Below are 24289 nucleotides of genomic sequence, written 5' to 3'. Positions count from 1 at the left end.
CCATCAGGGATCTGAGTGACTTACTGGTGTCAGAAATGTTGCAGGGGGCCAGTCGCTTTGGAAGGTAGTATTTTTTCTCCCACCAGCTAGAAGATTGGAACACAAAATTGATCAAAAGACAGAAGTGGATGTCTGGAGGGTGGAGGAAGGAGGTCAGCCCAAGAGCCAGAGTGTAGAACAGAGCAAGCTGAGAAAATGGGGGGAGGGGCGGTGCAAAACCAGCAGGCAGAGGATGGAGATCCTAGGTGAACAGGAAACTAGGGAGGAGCCAGAGTTTGGGACTGGCTCACTCTTTCACTGGTCCTCAGAGAGCCTTTCAAACATGGGAAGGATTCTCTGGTACTACCCTCTAGGGATGTGCTGGTGGGAATCAGCCCCCTGCTTGGGCCTCCTGGCCCCAGGCTGCCCTACATCAGCAAGCTGAGCTCTCCCCAACCCAGGCCTGTGGACTACAGCAGTCACAGCGTTGTGGCTCACACACAGGAGCCGCTCTGCAATAAAAGTAAACCAAGGTAAAGGGGATCGATGGTGCAGGGGGCAGGACCCCGGAGAGCTGCACCTGCTGCCACCAGTCTTCCCTGCACCACTGGTCATGGTTAAAGCCCTGTCAGTAAGTCATCTTCAGCCCTCGGCCTCCTTTCTGGGGCTGAATGAAGGACCCACACAGCAGTCGGTTGTAGCAACAACAGCAGCGACATACACATGCCTTTGTTCAGTGCTCCGTAGACCACAGGCCTCAGGGCCTTCTCCATGGCCCTCTAGGGACAGGGAGTAGAGAGGTGGTTGCGTGTCCAGAGACAGACTGGGGTTGAGAGGATGTGAGTTCTGCCCTGGGCTACCTCAAGACCAGCCTTAATAATAATACAATCTCTGCTGTCCCACACCTAGGGTAAGTGCCTTGTAATACAGAACTAGCTGGACGAGGTAGAGTCATGCACCTGTTGGTGTCCAAAGAGAAGTGGGGAGAGGCACAAGCACCTGGCTGACTGTTCTCCCGAGGCCCCCACCTCACACACACGCTTTCTGCACAGCAGGTATTTATGCCTTGCGTGGAGGTGGGCATTAGCCGTGGTTCAAAGTCACCAATAATTTTCATCTTGTCATGCAGCATGTCTGGCCCTTTAATCAGAGAGCTTTTAAATTTCTTCTCCTTGGCCGTCTTTCTTTGCCTCCTCCCCCTCGTTCCTCCATCCCTGACTTGATCCAGACTCATCGATGAGCCTCAGCTTTCCTCACACACACACCAGGCACTAAATCTTCCCTGCCTGCCTCGAGACCTGCCATCATTTCCCAGGCTCACCTCCGCCCATGAATGCTTAATTTAAAACTTCTGCTGTCGCTCAGCAGTTTGTAATTCTGAGGCCGACTTCAACAGAGAAAACGAGCCGATGAATGTAGTCAGAAAGGTGAGCAGAAAACTACACACACAGTATTTGTGATGTGGGGAAAGGCTTTCTTACCTATTTAGTTTAATAAGATAAACATCAGCAGTGTTGAGTTATTCTAATAGGATGGATAGCTGCCTGATCTGTGGCCTGCAGGATGGTTATGAGTTTTAAATATCTTGATATTCACAGTGGTGAATTCTCTGGGCTTTTCAACAATAAACTCAGTTTTCAGCTGGGGAAGCCAGAAGGATTTTGTTTTGGTAAGAGGATTAAAAAGGCAGATTGCCCTGGCAAGGTGGCTCAGTTGATTGGAGGAGCATCATTCCGTACACCAGAAGGTTGCGGGTTCAGTCCCAGGTCAGGACACATACGGAAAGCAACCCATCAATATTTCTCTCTCTCTCCCCCTGCCCCCTTCGCTCTCTCTAAAATCAATAAACATGTCCTCAGGTGAGGATTTTTAAAAAATGTTTTAAATATAAAAAGGCAGATCCACAAGGGGGGTTGGGAGGAAGGAAGGTAGGCCATGTTCTCTACCTTCTCTATAGCCTGTGGGCCACACCCTCCCACCTCATGGAAACTCTCCATTTTCCCTGGTTCTTGTCATCTCGGTGCGTCTGATGTTCCCACGACTGGGATCTAAAGGTACCCCCGTAGCTTCAGAGGTTTGAACTTCAGAAATTAGAGCCCCTCTCAGGGTGTTTGCTGTAGCATTCTTCTGCAGAGTCGGGGGCAGCAGGGACAGAATGAGATAGGAGTGGTGCAATCTGACCTCACGGCAAGGAGGTACCCTAGCCTGACCACACCCAAGAGAAGGGGTTGCAGCTGGTGGCTCTCCCAGGCAGGCAGAGAGGTGATGAGTTCCTGGGGCTGGGCTCATGCCGAACAGCCAGCAGAGAATAGATGCAATGAGTCCCAGAGGGTAATGAGCCCAGAACACTGCTAACTGGAGTGCTCAGCGTGGGATCATTGGGGAAACCAGCTCAGGCAAATCTGTGCAGAGGGAAATCTCAGCTTTCTTAATGACTTTCTTCCTTTGTACTGACACATCACCCCTTGGTCCAAAAGCAGAGCAGCCTGGGCCAGCAGGAAGACGTATCTCTCCCAGGTCCACTTCCTGGCCTCTCTCAGCATGCCTCCGTGCCCCACTCTGAGCTCCTATGGGCCTTCTGCTCCCCGGGTCAGAGCTTCAGAGAACTCTTTGACATCTGGGGGTGATTCTCCCAATGCCAAGAGCCAGTCTCTGTAAGTAAACAGGACCATGTTCAAATTCTGGCTTCTCTACTTACCACATGACCTTGCTTAAGTTCTTTAATCTCTGTGAACCTCCTTTCCTTATCAATAAAATGAGACTAAAAATAACCACTTCACAAAATGGTTGTGAGGATTAACTAAGGCAATATGCAGTCTGGGAACCTAATTCAGTGTGTGGCACACAGCAGGTACTCAATAAATGTTAATTCCCTTCCCTCTTCCCTGTAATAGGAACTATTGGCCTTTTCCTTCAGATGTAGAAGTAGAAAACTGCAGAGCCCTCTTGCTCCACTGGTCATCCCTGGTCGTCCTTCCACCCTGCTATATCTTCCTAGAGACATAAGGCTAAACCACAAAGATCTCCCCTTGCAGGGCACGCTGTACTCTGTTGTAACTTTAACCTGCATTTTTTGCTATCCACCTGGTCTTGGAAGCTGTCTCTGTTAGGGAAGTTCTGGATAGCCACCAGGAATGCAGCCGTGTGGAAGGTACTGCCCAGAAACAAAAGAGCCGTGCCAAGCACCGCCTCTCCCAGTGGCCCAGGATCTTCCTCCTTCAAGCATCTTCCGGTGCTGCCTAGAATCCTGCCGCTTGTGCATAGGCTATAGGAACCGCAGGGTGGCATCCAAGAAACCAGCAAACAACCTCATATGGAGGGCATAACTGAAAGACAGTGGAATAATGAGAACAAGTTGATTCAGGAAAGGACATGAACACTAAGATAATGGAGTTCTTTGTTAAGAACAAGAATCACAGAAGGCTTCCTGGAAGAAAAAAGTGGTATGGGGTTGCCTCTTACAAACAGCTTCACATGTTTTCATTCTGCACTCTTGAGCAGAAACATCCTGAAGGGGTGAGGGATGCCTTAGCATTCCTTTACTGGTAAATGAAGAGACACATCTCTGAGTGTGAGTGAGCTCTGCCACCTCTGCATCTGGCAGAGCAGGAGCTATTGCTTATCTGGCTTTTGCAACCGTGGTGCAGGATTGTCGCCTCAGGAACTGGCAGGCCTACAGGAAGGGGGTTGGACAGCTCACATGCCAGGCGGATCATCTAGACCAGGGCAGAGGTCCTTGAAGGGGACTTGAAGGAAATGAAGTTGGTGAAATGGAGGGGTGTAAGCACCATCTCATATACTTTCTCTTTGAGGAGACAGAAGATGCTAAGAATCTCTTCTTAGCCCTTCCTTCTCTTCCCATCCCCCTTGTGGTGTCCCTGGAGTACCTGCTTGAAAGAGAGAACGTGGCTGGCCTTTCCCTTCCTTTCTGCAGCTTCTGCCCTCCCTACTCTGCATTATCCTGCCCACTGGCTCCGGGCAGCAGCGCAGGGAGCAGTGGGCAATTGAGAGCACCTCAGAATAGCATTAAAAGAAATCAAATTGCTTAAATGGTATTTACACCGAGTGGCAGGGTGGGGGCAGGAGTCTCGAAGCTTTTTTCAGAGGGCACGGTAGCAGGAAGTCTGTCATGAGGGGAGGTGCACTGACAGCAGTGCTTGCAGCCAAGCTACCCTCTGTCAGAAGATCCTTGAACAGGCAGCCAGGCTTAGGCGAGGGTGAGGCTCCCTGTGCCTCCCTTAAAGTCAAAGGGACTTAATTATGACTTCTGGGAAATCTTAGCCAGAGATACTGAGCATCTTCATTTCCTATCTCCATTTCAGAACATGCCTACTTTGGGGGAACTCTGCCCCCCCATGGAACAGAGGGCAGGTGTCAATGGATTTCTGTTTATTGCAACCAAATTGGAAGGTAGAGATGGACAAGTAAGGCCATCTGGCCTTATTTTAGAGACACAGGACAGCTACTGCCTGCCAAGAACAGGGCAGAATCAGCCTTGTCAGATAGTAGGGTTGAGGGGCTACCCACTAGCTACTGGAACCTTGTTTAGCTGAATTGCATTTGGGACATTTGGTTGAAATGGGAATGAGAGAAATAATCGTGGTTAATGGGACCCTGGCTGCTGTCAAGAGGATGGGCAGAGTTGTGTTGACAACCAAGCTGCTGACCCATCCTACAAAATGTCCTTTCTTACCATGAATATTTCTCCCTCTTTTGTCTGTGATCTTACTCCAGTAGCTTTGAGAACTTTGAGGAGCTGGGTACTAGGCCACCAAAGAACATCGGGAGCCCGTGCCGTGGGCAGTGGGTAGAATAGAGGAAGAAGAGAGAACGTGGCCCAGTGCAGTGCAAATGCCCATGCCGCCCACACCCATCGCTCCCCATGTTTCTCTGGGCACTAACGCCAGCCCTGCTCGGGGAGTTTGGAGGACTCTGACATGTGAGAGCTTCACTCTGACAGTGTAAGCAGTGTGATACTTCAATTATCATCAGTAATAACAAATCAGCAGTGAGGATTTCCAACCTGCACCCACAGAAGAGGGCAGGGAACAGCTTCACTAGCCAGGCCGATCTGGCCTCTGGTGTGTTGCATGTATCTTATCTCAGCTGTATGTCCCAGACCTTATAATGGCTGGCCTGAGAAATTACTGGCCCTCCAGGTCATACTGAGCAAACATCCAGTTTTCCCATGTGACAGGAGGATGAGCGTACATAGCCCTCAGCCACTGGCACTGCTAGAACTCAAAGACTGTTGCGGGGGCTCTGCATCATCTCAAAGGGTGTTACATGTTCCTTGCCATGTTGGCATAGGTTTGTAGAAGTTCGGGAATGCGCATCAGGCCTGAGCAGAGTCCCCTGCTGGGGAGAAAGAAGCTTTTCTCTATTCTCCTAGGTTCTTTCAGGTGATCTGACAATTAAATCTGCATGAGACAGATGACATCAACAAGAGAAATAACCAAATTTAATTACATAGATATATATAGGAATCCCACATACATGAGAGAGTCAGAGACCCCACACACACACGTGGTTCAGTGACAGAAAGATAAGGTATATGTGGCATTTGAGCTAAGGATGAGGTAAGACACCGTGTGGCTTCTGAGGGGAGGAAAGTCATTCACAAAACAGTAAGAGTAGATGTTCAGTGATTAGATCTTTGCCCTATCCCACAGAGCAGTCATAAGTTATTTCTGGTGCTATCTCTTGTTATGGGTAAGACCCCCAGTTTAAATCCTTTAAAGGGGGCAGTAGAAGTTTCTTGTGAGCCTGCAGGATCTTGACTGCCTTCATCTCAGAAGAATTCACATGCCAAAGTAGCACATCTTGGGAAGGTCTGTTCTGAGCCCCTATACCCTCAAAATGCCCAAATCTCTCTACTGGCCCTAAGGGTAGTTTCTTAGAGGAATGAGGAGAAAGGACAGGACTCTCTCCGTGGCCTGTTCCAGGATGTAGATTAGCAGGGCTCCTGGCAGCCTACTGCACCACCTTCACGTGCACGGTTCAGTGAGGATTGCAGGCCCATGGCAGGCTTCCTGCTTGGCAAGTGAAGGCAGGGTGGGGGTAAGGAAGGGTGCACATGAGTGCAGGAGTGCGGGTTTAATAAGAGGAGCCCAGGTATGACACGGGGCTGATGATGAGAGGTGAGGAGTCCTCCTCCCCCTCTGGTGAGAGTGCTCCTTCATCGTCTTGCTGCTGTCGGCTGTGTCATACAGTTGATCTAGCATTATTCCGGAACGACTGGCTTTCCGTGTGTTAAAATTGTTTGCTGTTTCTTGTATTTAGTTTAATAACGCATGTAAATTGCCTGGTGTCTAGATGTAAGTACAGAATTTCTATTTGTTCAGGTTCTTCTCTCTGATGCCTTTTTCTGGCCTGCAACAGGTATTGGTATCTGTGTCCCTTTTGCCAAGAGACCAGGTCATAGTGAAAGAGAAGAGCTCTGTGTCTCCTTTTCCCCAACATAGGACATTCCTGTCCCATCCTGACAGCTTTTGAGTGGCCCCTGTGGCCATAGCCCAGGTCTGAGAACTCCGAAGTGACTTAGCCAGGCGTTGGCTCCCAGTCTATAACCCAGATTACCTCAAACCCAACAGCAGTTGCCTCTCCTTAAAGGTTTTGCTGTTCTGCTAGAACGGCCCGGGACCCTCCAGTACCAGTGGGAAACTTAGGCTCTCTCAGCCCTGTGCTCAGATATTCATTCAGGTGACTGTGGTCTGACCGGCACATCTAACCCATGTAAAGGATTAAGCACTAGACTGAGGTCTGGGGTCCTGTCCTGTTCTGGGAGCTCTTGCCCTAGCTGTCTCACGTCTGTGTGTGTTCTTTACCACTTCCTGGCTGAGGGAGGGTGGCCGGGAGGGGTGGATGTGTCAGAGACCGGAGGGAGACATACACAGCTGCTGCCTGCGCGCGTGCCTGGGTGAGCAGAGGAATCCGTCCTCGCACCAGTTACACTCAGCACAGGCAAAGCCAACCGCAGAGCAGCCCCTGCTGCCCACGGCATCCGGGTGCCTCTAAGTCATCAGTGTCGGCTGCACTGACTGAAGCTGGCTTCTGCCCCTTTGGGTTCCTGTAAGTGAGCCTGCTCTGGCAGGGGCAACTATGGGACAGCCCTGCCACCTTAGCAGTGACACCTTGAAAGAGGCCTTCTCTAGTCACTTTGGTGCCATGGGATTTCTCCAGACAGTTTTCTGTCCCAGGAACTTCCTTCTCCAAGGTTACTGCCAGTGATCTGGAGAATCTGAGACCTTTTTCACCTTTCTTCATCTCTTGACTGTCTGCTCTGTGCCATTAATAGGGTAATAAATGGCACATAGATATTGTTACCATTAATAAATGCCTATTACAGTAGTGTAGTTAAAAGTGGCATCAACAAATGCTGTGGAGGAAAGCATTACCTAGGTGCGTAATAGAATGCTGGAACCACATCTGTGCAGAATTGTAATGGAAGGGTTGGGTGGAGGTATGCAAATAGGAAGAAGCATTCTCGCCAAAGGAAATGACACGCACAGAGGCCCGGGACAGTTTGTCACATGTGTGGAGCTGGAGGTGGTTTGGCATAACTGGAGCACGACGATGAGAACCAAGCTGGGAGAAATTGAGACCATAAGTACCCAGTTATAAGGACCTTATACTGTACTGTGCTGAGGAATTTGAACTTCAGCAGAGAACAAGGAAAAGATTTCAGTAAAGGAAAGGTGATCAGATTTGGATTTTTTAGAAAGTAGCCACAACATCATTTACTGACCTCTTACTGTATGCCAGATTCTTCTAAAGTGTTTAACTTGAATCAGTCATATTTTTCTTCAGTAAGTCCTTTGGGGCAATTACCATTATTATGCCCCTTTGACAAATAGGAAAATCATAGAGCCAGAGAGATCAAAAACCCAACTCAGGGTAGTAAGGAGTTGAACCCAGGAGCTCTTGCTTTAGGGCCTGTGTTAACACTATGCTAAACTGCCTGTGGTGAGCCACACTTGGCAGCATTGTGAAGGGACCTTTAGGAAGAGGCAAGGCTGGTGGCTGGTGCCCACGAGGACATTGTTACCCAGAGCTAAGGCCCACCCTGCTCAGGGAGTGGCAGTGAGGACAGGAAGAGGGGAAGAATTGAAGAGGCATTTAGGAAGCAGATCAGTGTGACCTGGGGATTGACTGTGTGTGTAGAAGGAGTCAAGGATGATTCCGAAGCTTCTCGTGCTACCAGCTGGGATAAGAAATGCAGTTGGAATAGCAGGTTTTATAGTGAAGACAGCAGATAGACGTGTTATATTTAAAATTTATCGAGTGGAGTTGAATTCTGAAGAGAGGTATGAACTGGAAATAGACGTTGTGGTGTCATTTAACTCGGAGAGCTGTGAAATGTGGGGACTGTCTACAGCTTAAAGTGGCCCCCTGGGGAATATCCATATTCAAGGGGCGTGTTGGTGGGAAGGAATTTACAATTGAAACTAAGAGCAGAAAGGAAAAAGTCAAATTGGGAATCACAGAGGCCTAAAAAAGTTTCAAAGTTGAAGGTGGGTGCTAACTTTCGTCAGATCATTCAAAAGGTCAAAAATAATGAAACCTTAGAAGAAATTATTAAAATGGCAATTAAGAGGTCCCAAGTGACCTTTGAAGTGGTCGTTACGTTGGAATATCAACAGCAGCAACCAGCCACTTAGGACCGAGAAGTGAGAGGGAGGTTTGGACAGCACACTCTGGGTAGAGAAAAAGTCTGCTGGGATGCAAAGTCAAAGCCTGGCTTTCTAAGACAGGCGAGATACCTGTGGAAAGGGGTAGGTGCTGGTGGAAAAGGGAATTGGTGTGCTCATAACGGAAGTTCTCTGTCTCATGACTGATGGAAATAGGTGCCTGAGGCAGCCCAAGAGGGTGCCACCTAGAGCCAGGGTAGCGGTAGAAGGGAAAGGAATCATGGTGCCAGCGTAAGTGCTCTTTAAAGGCAGGCTGTGGGTTCTCCATAGAAACCCACAGCCATCCAGGGAAAGAAGCCTGAGAGTTGGAATCCACAGAGCAGAGTGCACCTGTCCTCAGAGCAGGCCATGGGACCAGGAAGATAAAAGTGCCTGCGAAGAAGAAACCGGCATTCAAACTTGACCCGCTTGGACACCGTTTGGTCTTTCAGACCAGCTCAGAAATTTGATAACCTCATACCGTTACTCCATAGGTCGGCCATACCCACTGATTTCTCGTGACCAAAAAAAGGCCAACCACCTTGTCACCCTAGCTCAGTCCCTATAGGGGACTTGCAGTACAGCCTGAAGTTCTCTGGGAGAAGGTAGCTGGTTGAGGTAAAGAATGCTGCCTGGAGGCACCTGATGAAAGCCAGTCCTCACTGCCCTTATTGGCTGGCGCTGCTCTTCTGCACGTCAGCCCGGAAACATGCGGAGGAGCTGGGCAGGTGTGCTCCAGGCAGGTCTGCCTTGGGCTGAGGAAACCTGTGGAAAAGGCTGCCAACGGTGGTACCCTACACAGGGGGTAGGGGCAGAATGAGGGCCCCCGGATACAACCACATTCCCTGCATGAACCTCAGGGAAGAGAGAGTTAAATTTCCTTCCAGCCACCAGCCCCTGATTTTCCTGGGAAGATGAACAGTCTGCTTTTCCTCATTGTCTGCACCAAAGGAACAGGTTGCATCAGTTTGTAAACTGTGTTACCGCTCGCAAAGGCCCAGAGTCAGCAGGTTTGCGTTTACCAGCAGACTTAGGATGCTTATGGCCTTGGCTGCTTCTCTGCCTCAGGCAGGACCAGAAGCTGTCCCCCACCCCTCATCCCTGAGGCATTCAAGGAGAGAATGATACCCTGAGCCACCTGGCTCTCTGCTCTGGCTTTCCCTCAATTTCCAGGAGCTTCTTGACCCTTCTTGCCACTGCCAACCCAGGCCTGATTTACAGGCATTCCTACGGCTTTGGCTCGGGCCAGCACATGGATGACAGAAAAGAGGTTTTCTGGAGAGCAAGCAGCTATGTGGGTTGGACTTACGAGTCATGTGGCCTGGAGGTGATGCAGGATTAGGAGGAGAGGTGCTGATGGGGACTGGAGCCCTGCTGCCCCAGGAGCACAGGGAAGATTCTTGTTCCCCACTGGCAGCTGACACCTACAGGGACCCAGGAGGCATTTCCTTGGCACTGCCTCTCCACTCGCTGCCAGGGTGTTACATTATTAATTGCTTCGTGTTAATAATGTTCATCAACTCTGAAAGACATTGGTGTTCCTGCACATGGCCAGGAGTAGAGGGGACACATTGGCTGTGTTAAGCTGCTACTTCATTAAAGTGAGGTGTTTCTTCAAGTTTGCAGCTCCACTGTGGCAGCACACCACAGCCGTCGTGCAGCATCAGTGATGGTGGGAGAGCCAGCTGCATGGTGTGGCTACTGCTGTGTGGCAGGAGAGGAGTCTCAGTTGCACTCTGATTGCTCTGGACCGCTACTAGCGGTCTTGCAGAAAGCTCTGGATGGGATACTTGGGTTTCGAAGAGGCTGGAGTGCCTTTTTCTTCTATCCGCTCCCCACGTCTCTACAAGTTGTACAGGACTTGGCGATTATAGTGTGGGGCTTCCCCACTTGCCCTTCTCTCGTCAACTGCTGGTCACACTGGTCCACCACCAGTGCCCCCCATCCCCCACCCTAACCTTAGAAAATTCTGAGCAGAGAGAATCTCAGAAACCCATTTACACATGAAGAAACTGAGCTGGGAGGGCAGGTGACACACTCGGTCCAGGAGAGGCAGAGCTGGTCCTGTTATGGGGAAAACTCGGTTCTTCTGCTGACGTGGTAAAGAATTACAGATCAGCAAGTCTGTTGCAGAGTTTATTAGTGATATGTTCTCCTGGGAGAGAACGTGCCTCGTGGGGCGCAGGGTCGGGGGTGAAAGGCGTAGGCTTGGGTGGCAAGACCATCAGGTCCTTTGTCCTGAGGGACTTGCATACTTGGAGGCATGGGGGTGAGGGAGTTCCATATTGACTGACGGGTAAAGATGGTGCCAGCTTCCCCCAGGGTGGGGGGACATGTCACTACCCAGACGTCGGTATATGTGGAGGGTTGTTAGCCTGAATTCTTATCTCGCTCCAGACTGCATTTGTTCATCTTGTAAAACAGGTATGTGACATGAGACAGTTAATTAAAGTTGGGGCAGTTACCCAGAGTTATTTATGGGCTCTTTCTATAAGCATTAGGGACTCCCTCATAATACTGATAGTGACCAGAGGTAGGCAATTAACCGGAGTTGTTTTATGGGCTGCTGCTTTGGGCACCATGGACCCCCTCACCTTCTCCTTCTGAACCTGGGGATGAATACACAGTTTCAAAGGTTTTTTTCCCAGACAGCAGAAATGGTACGCAGAATTTCAAGGAATCCCCTCCTCCCACGCTAGCTAGCATGGTGTTTCTTATGATGTTGGAACACCTGGCAACCTTACTGGACCAGGCTCAGGACTACTGAGTTAGTGGGTGAGACATGTCTCTGCCATCCTTGATGCCTTGGTTTGCTATCCATCCTACCTAACAGTACTGTAACAGGGTACAGCCAAGGGGGGGCCCCAAATAGTAATTTGGAATGGGGTCCAGAACTCAGGGTGTCCAGGAAATATTAGAAAGATGTATAGGATATCCTCACCCTTCCCCCACACAGGTGTGAGTTGGGGGATGGGACGCATGGAGCAGGAACATGCAGAGCTGTTCTGCATAGCAGCAGCTTTGCAGCTAACCTCTGGCATGGTCACTTAACATATCTATAACCTTTAACTGGTTGCATAGATATGTTAAATCTCTGTGGCCATGCTTTGATAGGGGGGGATGGAAGTGACTTCCACCCAAGATGTAACTGGGGGCAGCTCCCCCTGGTTACAGCGCCTGCTTGAGAGCTTGGAGATGATTGGCTCCATGACATGGGGCCACACCTGCCCAGACTTATGATGGCAGCCCAGTAAACCTGGAAGAATACAGGAATGCTGGCAGGTGTAACTGACTGTAGGAGGAGTCAGAAATGGGGGTGCAGAAGAAGGTTGACATGGGGATTTAAACCCAGACTCGGCAGTCATGTGAGGAGAGAAGCACATGGCTTTGGGGTGCTCCCTTTTGCCACATGTCTTAGGAAGCAGGAGAGACTTTGCCTGGAAGACAAGGGATGAAAGGACTCTTGCTGGTGGGCCATGAGAAGGTGCCACATGGTTTTGGATTAACTGGAGATTATGGCGGCAACACAGCTGATGGTGCCGGGAGCCTGAATCACGGACTTATACTTCTTTTCCTGAGATACGGTACCCCAGATTAGGGCAGAGGGAGAAGGAAGGACTGTGTACGTCTGTGGGTATCCTAAAGGACTTTAACATTTTAATGAAGACATTAGGTCACTACTCTAAGTCTGTATAGCTTTAAATAAATATTTCTTTTCCTTTTCACAAATCTCTGGGATTGAGATTTGTCTTTCCTCTGGGTGCGGTGGGCATAGTGAACCTAGTGGGGGGTCTTTTCCGCTAATACTATATCATAGCCCCCATGGCTCTGTTTGGTAACAGTACCGGGCTTGTTCTTTGCTCCGCAATGCCTTCTCCCCATGCAAGCCTCATTTCTACCTTGTTCCCAGTTCCCGGCTTCTTGCTATGCTTGTTGCTGATGGCTCTGGGGGTATTTAAACCAGGAATCTGGCCAGACAGCATGTGGGAAGGATGGAGGCTTCTGCCTAGGAACCCTGTCATGGGGGGCCCCTGTTGTCACGGACCCAGATGTAGCCCTGAGCGCTTCTGTTCGTCCTTCTAGAGGAACTTGGAGCCAGCACCCCCTACCCCTGAAGTCTTCATTTGCAGATTCCCCAGGGCAGGGCTGTCCTGAGCTGCTGCTTCTGCCTACGTTACCTGGCATTGCCTGTCCTGCCTGTGGCGGCTCGCCTCCCTTGGGGGCAGGAGCATTCCCTACAGCTGTCTTCCAGGCCTTCCCCAGCCTCTCAAACTACGGGGCTGAGGCTGGCTGTTGTTAAGTAATTTCCTGTGCTGCCCGCAGGCGTTGTGCACAGAGGCAAGGCCAGTGCACACATTGGGGGACCTGCCCCTCTGGTGTCCTGGCACATAACAAAGGGAAGGTGGGTACACATGTGTGGGGGCGCTCCTGCCCTCCTCTATTGCCAATAAGTCCCCACTGTACTGTACCTCCTTTTGGCCACCCAGTCACCACGGAAACTCAGCCCCCTGCTGTGTGTCCTCCCCAATCAAGTCTTTAAATTCCTTTGCCCAAGAAGCCTTCCTGTGACTTTTCAGCTTTGCCCCAAACTTGGAGCCACTAGACATCAACTTGGCTCCTGGAATAGGGAAGGCAAAACAACTAAATGAAGCCGCAAGGCAATCAGAACTTCCTCTGTGGTCCTACAGCTAAACTCTTAAGTAATTCTCTCTCTCACTCACTCTCACTCATCTCTCTCTCTCAGAATTCAAAGGCTGATTGGCTGGGGAGGGTAGGACCCACTGAGAGGGTAGGGGGATCTGTAAGGACATCAGCCTCTGCCTCTACTTCTCGTCCTCTCCTGGCCTGCACCGCACCCCAGGCAGAGACTGTGCCTCACTGAGCAGAATGACTCAGCCCCCACTGCCTGTTTGAAGTAGTTCCTGTGTTGAGAAGCTGGACAGAATCCAAACAAGGGAAAGAAGGGAACAGTTTGGGAGCGATGGGAACAGGGGCTGAGTATATTTTTCTGCAGGCCCAGGGCACTGCAGCTGTTGAGAAAGAGACTGTGGGAAACTGAATAAATTCATGGCTGCCGCCACCTTTCCTCCCTCATTTGCTCCCAGCCATGGAGAGCTACGGGCTGCCCAGTTGTCCTCTTTCCTCCTCTCTCCCCTCCCCTCCCTCACCCACCAGCAGCCCGGCTGGGTGGGCACTGAGGTGTGTGTGTTTCCTGGGCTTGGGAGCTCTTCCTCAGTAATTAGGAGACATGCAAATTAACAGGCTGTGCCGTTTGTATTAATTTGGTAAATAAGCCAGAACAATTTTATTAGTGGCACATTAATGTGCTTGGGAGCAGGAGGACATGTCCTACTGGGAGGCAGCAGGACCCACTGGCTGCCCCGGCCCACAGACAGACCGTGTCCCGCTGGGCATGGCTGGCTGGGCTGCAGTGCCCCCTCTTTGGCCCCTCAGCTGTGCAGAAAGGCATCTGTCACACAGAAGCTCTGCCCATCAACCTCCACTTGCCTTACTTCCCAATCAGTATTTGGCATGAGGCCTTCAAGGTGTAAGAACCCCAAAGCTTTTCAGGTGGAAGGAGCTCAGTTAAGCTGGGCAGTGGCTGGATATAACCATTTAGGCTGCTGTCAGCCAGCATCAGTTGAAGGGAAGACGAAGCTGTTTATGTGACTTCATCTGATACAGGGGGCCCTGTTTTCTTTCTACAGTTAAGGAAACAGCTAGGAGAGGTCACATAATTTGGCTAGAACTTAACGGCTAGAGTTAGGATTTGAACCCAAGTCTGTCTGACTCCCAGGATCTAGGCTTTTTTTATAAGCTTATGTCCCAGCCAATATATCCGGCCCTGGATGATTACAGAGAACAGAACAAGTTTTGTCCCCCACAGGACACACAGTCTAGTCAGAGAGAGTGAAGATATTTGGACATTAACTGCCCTGACCAGGAAGTAATAATTGGTGATGATGATGAAGCATTCATGTGTCAAAGTGCCTAACTCTTGTAAGTGCTTGACTTACATTTGCTCCTTTGATCCACATAATGAATCCCTTTAGGTGGGTACTATTGCAGTTCCAGTTTCACAGTAAACAGGCACAAAGAAGTTAATTGACTCACCAAATGTCGTGCAGATGGTAGGTGGGTTTAAATTCAAGCAGTCTCGGTTCAGAGTCTGCTATATACTATCCCCTGAATGCCAAAGGGCAGGCAAGCCCATGGGTGTCAAGAGAGCAGTTTGCTGTAGGCCAGGGGCCAGGGAAGCCTTCACAGGAAGGTGGTATTAATGCTGGACAGGTAAGCTCACTGGGCTAGTTCAGGACCACAAAATCCCACCCACTCCACCAGCATCAAGAGCTAAAGGCAAGAGATGCTGGCACAGACTGGGCCATCAAGAGTGCATCATGAGGCAGCATCCTTAAAATAAGCCTGAGGGTCAGGTCTGACCATTAGGCATCCAGGCTGCTCGCTTCTGGCTTGACCGTGCTTACCACCAAGGCACTTCCTCAGCGTGGTGCCGCCTGCCCCCCTCACAGTCTCTCTCGGGTGCGGTAGTCTCCTCCCTGCCACACCTCCGCACCTCGGGCTCCAGCTCTGTATTCGGCGTGAGCGTTGAAGCGGGGAATGAGAGGAGAGCCACCACCCGTCCCTTGCCGACACTGCTTACGTCAATGTGTACATAGAACTCTGGTGCCCTCAAGGCCGTGGCACACACATGTGCACACCGGAGGCACTCTGGCAGTCCATGGTAGTCACCCAAAGCCTGAACTCCCTGGTGTTAACATGCCATTGTGGGAGGACTCCCAAGAATATCAAAAACTTGAGTCCGTAAAACATGGACCTACATTATATATAGGCAAAGCACAAATTTTTGGCAGTCAACATAAGAAAGAAACATAATGAAGGATAAACACACGTACCAACCTGAGTGTGCCTGCCCTGTTTAACCTTCTGCCTACCTAGAGCTAGGAGAGGGTTGAGACTTTGATCTTCAAACTGACCACCATGTGTCCATCCAGGCTGGGGCATCTCTAGAAAGATAGACACAAGCGTGGGACTTGGCTGGAGAGGCCAGAAGCCAAGAGTCTGGGGAGCAGCAGGACCAGTTGCCCAGCCCTGTCTCTCTGCTGAAGCGCGCCCACCTTACCCTAGTGCCTTCGTTTGGCTGAGAAATCACTGTGGTTGCAGCAGCTGTAATAAAAGGGGAAACAGATACCCCCTGGCGACAGCTTTATCTCCATCTATAACCTGAGATGGATTCAGTGGCAGCATAGCGCCCAAGGCTAGAGATTTCTTCTCTGCAGCTGACCTGGCCCAGGAACTTGTCAAGCCCAATTTAGTATATCGGTTGCGGGATAGGAGGGGCCGTCTAAGTGTGGTGTCAGTGCTCACCTGCCAAGAGAGCCTGACTGTCCGCAGGCGGCAGTGGCCCCAGGTATGGCTGCCAGTCACTGGGTCTCCCTCTAATGTGAGCCCTTGAGAGGCCAGCCTCTGGTTTGTAGCCTCAGAGAGAGGGGTGTAAATCTGGGGTTTGCCACGTGGAAGGAGGTCTGAGTGTAGGTGCCTTATAGGACAACAGGGAGTCTGTCTACCTGCCCAGTTGCCTTTGCTACCCATCTCTGAGGTCCTTGCATTCATTTCTAGCAATCCAGTGCCAAAAGGAGTGCTGAGGGTGACCATCGAGCTTCTTGTCACAGCTGCACGGGCCCACCACAAGCTACTCGAACCTGGAAGGAAGCCTTGTGCTCAAGCAAGGCAGCCATCCTCAGTTTTAGGAAAAGGACTCCTGGCTACTAACAGCATGGAAGGCAGGAGGCCAAACCTGGGAACTCTACCAGCTTCACGGCCTTCAGCTGGGCATAAGGAGGTGTCTCATGAACCCTTGAATACAAGGAGGCCCGAGGTCTAGTGGTGGAAGCCAGCATCAAAACACACACAGTCACCGTCCTCTGCCTGTTACCTCGTGAGCCCAAGCACAAGGCAGATGGCCCCTCTCGCCTTCCTGCTGCTTCCCAGAATTCCTCTGGGACTTGCTCCATCTTGAGTCTAGCATGTTCAATAAAGCTTGACAAATTAAGAAAGATAAGAGATGGGTTTCCCATGTATGTTTTTGTAAAACAGAGTCGACATACAATATTATATTAGTTTCAGGTGTACAGCGTAGTGATTTAACATTTATATAGCTTACGAAGTGATGACCACTAAAAGTCTGGTACCCTCTGTCACCGCACAACGTTATTACAATATTATTGGCTCTATTTTTTATGCTGTACACTGCATCCCCGTGACCTATTTATTTTATAACTAGAAATTTGTATCTCTTTATTTCTCATTGGGCCCATCCCTGTTTTAGTCTGGCCGCCACAAGCCTGGCAGCCTCTTCCTCTATCCATAGCCCTCCTACTGTGGGGTGCCCCGTGGTCCGGCAGCAGAGGTGCCCCAGTGCCCCAGTGCCCTGGGCATTTGCGAGGTGGCAGAAGGCTCCTGTGGAAGCCCGTCACTCACCTTGATGAATTCAGTTGCCTTACTAGCTGGTAAGCTCTTGAGGCACCTGTTCACAGGTGCCCACATTTTGGCAGCACATTTTGCCCACCTGCCTTTCTCAAAATGCAGGTTCCAAAATAAATTACTTGCCAGAATTAGAGACAGAAGAAATATGTTTTGACACAGATACCAGATACGGGTTCTCCCTGCTTCCACCCTTCCACAGCATGGGGCAATATTGGGTAGACGCAGCCCAGAACATCCAAGCACTTGCACCCTGGCTCTGCCAGTGAGGCGCAGGGCCCCGTGGTCTTGCTGGTGGAGGGAGGCAGCGTGAACCAGGTGGGAAGCAAGGGCGGGGGTGGAAGTGTGACCAGAGGCAGATAGGAGTGCTCCTGACATGGGCTGTGAAAAAGGGAGGGAGGTGCTCGAAGCTCTGCCTCTTACTAGCTGCACTTCCCTTCTCTGTGCCTCAGTTTGCCCCCTACAATGTCAAGTTGGGTTTGGGTCTATACATAGCATATCTTTTTTCCTAGTTCTGATAAACTCTGCATATCCCCTTCTGCACCACATCCCAACTTCAGGCATTGTTGAACTTGTACTTATACTTGAAGGGTTGGTTAACTGTGGCCCTGCCCCTTCTTTTCCTCCCACTGCCTTTTCTGCACACCCATGCCATCTCTGTCCACTCTGAGGGGGTCACATCCCCTGCCATCTCTCCCTGCCGAGGCACAGTTCCGCCAGGTGGGGGGCTGCTCTTTTCCCCGCCCTCACCCCTCCATCCCTCTGCCCTAGGCCACTGCCACTGGCTCTGGCCCAGGCTTCAGAGAATTCGCAGGTATTTAGACATTCATTTTATTGCTTAATCGAGCTTGAAGCCATTTAAATTAATACAAGTTTTTACATTTGGCAGCAAGGCTTTTACAGTCCCCTTTAGCAGGAGAAGAGAGAGGTTGGGAGAAAATCAAAGAAGGAATTTTTCTTGGGCCATTGCCTCCTTGAGGCTGGAGCAAACCAGCCACCACAAGGACCGAGCCAGTGGGGCTGCCTTGCAGGAGCAGAGTCAGTGCCGGCTGTGGGGTCTGGAGTCTTCCATGGGGGGCCCTTGAGCCCTGTGGGGATCCCTGAGGGTTCTAGAGTTCAGCCTGTGCACACACCAAGGTCTGGGCTTCTGGCAGTTGCTCTTCCCTGGGGGTAACCTCCTGCTAGGGTCACCCCCTAACATTTTCTGGGGTTAGTGCACTGTCTGCCCCTAGTCGCATCCTTCCCCTCCTCACCTGACTCTTACACAGCCACCTTTTCACCTGTTAAGCATTAGTTCATTCTCTCCTGGGAAGAACATAGGCTCCCCTCCCCCTAGGGGGTGGCCTTCCTCCCCAGAGTCTTCCTCTCTTCCTAGCAGATCTGGGGGAGAGTAATGAAGAAGAGTGGAATGTACCCAGAGCTGTCTGCTTTTGATCTCACTCCTGACCCCCGGCTACATACACACAGGCTCTGCTAACAGGAACTCTCTTGCTTAAACTAAGGAGCCAAGTTTACCCTATTAGCTCTCTGTCAAAAGGAAGGGGAGTTTTGAAGTTGCTTTGTCAGTGATGCATCTATTAAGGATGATGCTGGGCTGTGCGAGGCTAGAAAGCATAGACCCAGCTTACACAACAGAAACGAAAGGTTCTAAGCAGGTCGCTGTTGCAGGGGCTCTCACAAGCTCCTGCTTTTCTGCTTAGCACAGCCCCTTCCCTCTTCTAGTTCCAGTTGCTTTTGTCATGTGGAACGGACCTGGTGGCAGCTGCCCAGGGCCTATGAGCACTGGGCCCCAGTGCTGCTCTCCTCCCCTGCACAGCCAGGGCCAGCCCCTACATGTAGGCTGATGCCCCCTTTCTCTGTCTCCCAGGTGGAGGTGGAAGTGGAGAGCATGGACAAGGCCGGCAACTTCATCGGCTGGCTGCACATCGATGGTGCCAACCTGTCCGTCTTGCTGGTGGAGCACGCACTCTCCAAGGTCCACTTCACTGCGGAGCGCAGCTCCTACTACAAATCCCTGCTGTCTGCAGAGGAGGCCGCCAAGCAGAAGAAGGAGAAGGTATGGTGTGGCATTGGGCAGCGGCCAGGGGTTGCTGCTCCCCCAGCTCATACTGGCTCGTAACTTTCTCTCACCCCGACTGCTCCCACTAACACCACTGCCTTCAAATGACACATAGACGTGGTTCTGTCGTCCCCCAGCTGAGTCACCCTGGTTGGTCTCAGACCCCATGTCAGGAACCACGTAAGACCCAAGTGCAAGGCTGCCAGCTTAGGCATTCTCAGCCATAAGCCTGTGGCAGACGTGCGGTGGGCCCCAGGCCTGCTCCAGCAGACCTGCAGCAGAAAGCTGTCTGGGAGGTGACCTTGGATCAATGAGAGAAATGACTGGGGGTGTCCCTGTGGGCAAGAGATGGGCAGCGCTCCTGACCCTTCCTGCAGCCCACATCTGAGTTTCCTTCACATTGCCCTGCAGGGAAGCCCATTTTGGAAGCAGCCCCAGGAGACGGATAAAGCTGTTAGGACAGCAGATTTACAGCCCATCAGTCTCCTCAGACACTGCATTGAAGAGACAAGGGGGGTGGGTCTGAATGCAGCTTTTGAAAACAAATGGACAATTAAGGAACCTTAGTGGGTTTAGTGGTGGGAGCTGAGCTCAGCACCCCCCACCCCCAGCCTATTGCCACTGACTTACAGCCCAACCCTGATAATAGGGATAAATCAGCCAGTCACCAATTTGTCAGTGCTTCCCTGAGCTTGAGGAGGATTTCGTGGGACAACCATGCTGAGCCATAAATTTGCTCCAGGAATAAACATTTCCTTCCCCATGGGGCAGCCATCTGGCTTGCAGCTCGAGTCCCAGAGCCAAGGCCCAGACACCTGCCTAAAGGGGCGGGGGGGGGGCTTAGGGTCCCTGAGGGCTCCTCGTTCTCCTCCAGCCTGGAGCAGCCATCTCCTCCTGCAGTCTCTTCCCACCTTTCTTCCAAGAGAATACACCACTTCTCCCAGGGACTGGGCCCCGGGCCACCCTCCTGGACCTCTCTTTTCTTCCCGTGCCCTGGGGATTGGGGCTGGTGACCAACCCCCAGTGGAGGTGGAAGGACTCCAGGGAGAGGTAGCCCAAAAAACTTGGACAGATGAAAGGGACTGTCATGCCTTGAGGGGTGGACCACCATGAGGCCTCTGCGGAGGTTTCTGTCCTTCCTTGCCCCAGTTCTGCTCACATTAAACCCTGTCTTCCTAGAGCGATGGGGAAACAGGCAACCTCAGCTCCTACAGCAAAGGTGCTTGCTCTTGGATTTCCTGTTTGTGACAGCTGAACTTAAGACTGCCGCCCCCGTGTCCTCCGCCTGCGGCAGGGAAGTGGAGGCGATGTGGAGCTGGGTCTCAAGTACAAAGGGCTGAACCTTCATTGAAGAGTTAGCAGCCAGGGGGGCACCGTAGCAGGCACCAGCCTCTGATGCCCAGATTCTGAGGGCATCTTTGCCCCCTGGTCCTGTGCCCTGGCTGCTCAGCACATGAGCCTAGTAACCACCTCTCCAGATCCGAGTGATGCTGTGAGAGTAGAGACCCCAAAGGGATCCACAAGAGGACAGAGAAGGGAATCTGGCCTGAGGTGGACAGGTGGGTTCCTTGCCCGGTGCTAAACCCGGCATCGCTATTTAATCCACAGTGGATTTGCCTGAAAGAGCCCAAGTCATCCTTTCACCGGTGCCACATGATGACGCTGAGGAGTAATTACCAGTGATTAATTACTTACACAGGCTGCATGTTTTTATTCCAGTCTAATTAAAATGCAGTGCACCACTCTCAGTGTGGAGCCTGCCTGCCTCCTGGGTCCTTCTCCTGCACGGACTTTCTCTTCAAGGCTCCTAGGGGGACCTAGCGTGGCTTGCCTCTTCCTGGTGGGGCTGGTTCCCAGGAGCAGCATGGGCAGAGCTTTGTAGCAGCCCTCAGAGTTGGCTGCACTCAGATAAGAGAATTCAGGGGTCAGCTGGGGGACAGTAAACTGCATCTCTGAGGTGTCCCCAGGGTCCCCAGTATTGCCCCACTTGTGACCCCACGAGAGCTGCCTTAGCTGTTGAGACAGGCACACCTGGGGTTCAGAGGTCACAGTGCTGCCTGTGAGCTCACTGAGGAAAGGTAACACTGACAGACTGTGAGACCTGGAGCATGCGGAAGTCTTTGGCGAGTGTGCCTATGTGTGCATGCATCTGTGAGGGGGTCTGCTGCTACCTCCCCCAGTCACAGGAAACTCAGCTGCCTCCCTGCCAGGCCTTATTCCTCCCTGTGCACTTTGGACTTCTCTCTTAATGAAGAGGCTGGCCTGGCCCTCCCCTTCCTCTGCAGGATGCTGACACAGGGTTTCCTCCTCCTCCTCTCCCTCTTCCTCACCTTCCTCCTCCTCCCTCAGAGATTCCGGGCAGATAAGCGGTCCCAGGAGGGAGCCACTGATAGCAGCTGTATAGACTATCTCCCTTCCCCGCACCACTTGTGTCCTAGCAGGACCCTGGGCAGGGTTGGTTTGGCCATTGATTGGCTTTTATTGAGCTTGGCTTCCCCACTGCGGGGCTTGAAGGCCTCCAGCACCCTGGCCCTATGCCAGCTATACCCCCAGAGCCTCCTAAGCAGTAGTATTAAATAGGATTTAGAAAGGGAAGGTTCCAGCCAGTGGAGCCTCAGTCCACATTGCCCATCTCCTGCGAAGAGTCCCGGGGCTCCCTGGGGAGGCAGTGCAGAGAATAGGGAGGGCCAGGGGTAGTGTAAGGACAGGAGGGGAGAGACAGCCCGTGCCCGGCCAAGTGGGCTCCTTTCCTAGAGTCAGCCACAGGGGACGATTAGGAGCCCCAGAATGTAGAGAGGACCAAATGTAGCAGGACAGGAACTGGCATGACAGAGCAGGTGAGGAAGGAGGGAGGTGCTTCTCTTGCCCTTTTCCACCTGGGTCTAAAGTCAAAGCCATGGAGGAGGCACAGAGGAGCCTGTCTCAGGACAGCTCGATCCCAGCCCTGGCCTGAAAGTAGGAGAGCTGCCACCCACCTGACCAGAAAAGCTGGGGGCCTGTCCACACTACTGCAGCCCAGGGTGCCCTGCAGGTGGTTCTCCCAGCATCCTGGGCTCTGCTTCCCAGCATCCTGGGCTCTGCTTCCCAGGCCTGACTCAGGATCGTCTCTGCCAAAGGCCAGGAGCATTCACAGCACCCAGACTCTTATCCTGCCCAGCATGTTGACCATGGAGCTCCCTCCCCACCTTTCCTTCCACCAGGAACCTGGGGGCAGAGCCATACGGCACTGACTCTGTGTATCTGTGTGTACTTACTGTTCCTGCTGGGAGAAGTCTTCGGGTTCTTCTTGTCAGGGATCTGAGCTGTAAGAGGGCTTGAGGTGGCTGTGGGAAAATGGCACCCATCTGGCAGGTGTCTTGCCAATGTGTCTGTCCCTTCCCTGCCCTAGTTCTGCAGAAGGTCAACATAATATGGGCAAAACGAACCCATGTTTAAGGTTGGGAACATGGGCAGCCAAGCCTGTCCCAGCTGACTGACTCCTTCCCACCAAGAAGCTGCCTGGCCAGGCTGCATTTTCCAGCTTGCCACGGGCCACTGGCAGCCAAGCCCCAGGGAATAGCTGGACACCTCTGTACCTCGTGGGAAATAGGGAGCCTTCAAGGCTCCAGTCTTCAAAGGGCCAACCCAGCCCTCTCTTAGAAATGGGGTTCTTTTATCTGAGGAGCAGCTGTCCCTCTTCTCCCCTTTGGTAACGGCAAGCTTCTGGTGTCTTCTCACCTCACTGCTCCTCATTGTTCCCTTCCTGCTGCCCATTGAGCTGTGGGACCTGCCATAGGACTAGCCCCTCTGCTTCCCTCCACTTGGGAGCAGGGAGCTGAGGGCCATCCTTCCAGGAGAGAAGCTCCACCCCTCTCCGGAGGAGGAAACCTGAGGCTGTCGCCTGAGGCTTTTTTACTTGAGTCATTAGCATTAGCAGGTTCCGCTATCACCCTGTCAGTTTGTTCCCAATTCATCAACTCCACTGAGGAGCCTCCTCCCTGCACAGGAAGGAAGCAGTGTGGGATTAGGACTGGCGCCCTGAAGTCTCCCAGGCCCAGGGCCCGCTCAGGAGCCAACCTTGTCTCTCAGAGGCAGCCACAAGATCCTCTGAGCTGCAAGGGTCTCAGAGGGGCTGAGAGCTCAGAGATGGACAGGAAGTGACTGGCTAAGGAGTCACTTCCCCAAGGAACTTTCAGCGAGGGGTCCCAAGAAGAAAGCCTCTGCCTCAACAGGCCATAGGCCTTGGAAGTGGAAGGAATTGTGGCTGTCCCCCAGAGTGCTCCAGGGGTTTGTGCCATGACCTCTGATTGGAGAGGCCTTTCGTAGGAAAGTCCGAAGGCTAGCGACCCCCTTTCTCATAAGGGCAGGTGGGCCCTGGACAGATTAGGCCAGGAGTCTCTGATCTGACTGAAGTTCTTCTGCCTGCCTCCTCTTCTGTGGAGGCCAGGCCTGGGGGCGTTTGAAGCAAAAATGCCTAGGTGCTTACGATGAGGGAGGTGGCCAGCGTGGTGGGACAGATGTCAGGGGAACATGACAGGGGTCAGGAGCTGTTTGGGGTAGAGCCCAGCCCCAGAACAGGGGCCCACGAGCACACACTCAGAAGGCAGAGGGCACGGCTCTGTGTGGGTGGCAAAAGGTTGGCCCTAGGAGGCATCTCTCCCATCTCCCTTGACCACTCCCCGGCAGCCACCCCTTCCCTCAACCCAGGCTTGGGAAGTTCCTGTTGTTCATTTGTTCTCGGCGCCCTTGCCTCCCCTTCTAGTGGAAGACACTCATTTGTGCCACATTACAGGCCGGAGCGTGGCCTCTGTGGATGTGACCCGAGGTGGCTCAGTAACTCCAGCACTCCTGCCTTCAGCTGCTTCCTGATGCCACCCAGGAGTCTGCATGTCAGCTGAGTGACCGCATGGTCAAACCACTCCGTTTTACAAGGGAAGGGAAGGAGGCTCGGAGAAGGCACGTGGCTTGACCAGAGTCAAACAACAAACTAAAGGGCACAGTGAAAGGATGAGAGTTCGTACCTCCCACCTATAGGCTTTCTTACTGCTCAGCACGGCCTTCCGTCCCCAGAGGCCCAGTCAGAGCCAGGAGCCCCTCGAAG

The 24289-nt window shown here is 52.0% G+C and overlaps 1 protein-coding gene across 1 annotated transcript in view; it reads left to right on the top strand.

Annotated features, from left to right (window-relative positions):
* The window catches only part of SND1 (staphylococcal nuclease and tudor domain containing 1), a 416128-nt gene that overhangs the window by 380309 nt on the left and 11530 nt on the right, over positions 1 to 24289 (top strand). The window contains exon 17 of the mRNA XM_045855549.1: positions 19018 to 19206. Coding sequence (XP_045711505.1) covers positions 19018 to 19206 — 189 coding nt within the window. The remainder of the gene's footprint in view (positions 1 to 19017; positions 19207 to 24289) is intronic.

This window comes from Phyllostomus hastatus, unplaced genomic scaffold (assembly GCF_019186645.2).
Source record: "Phyllostomus hastatus isolate PE091 unplaced genomic scaffold, TTU_PhHast_1.1 phas_scaffold_114, whole genome shotgun sequence".
Classification (NCBI taxonomy): Eukaryota; Metazoa; Chordata; class Mammalia; order Chiroptera; family Phyllostomidae; genus Phyllostomus; species Phyllostomus hastatus.
Note: the sequence above shows the minus strand (reverse complement) of the source record. Positions and strands in the feature narration are given on the sequence as shown.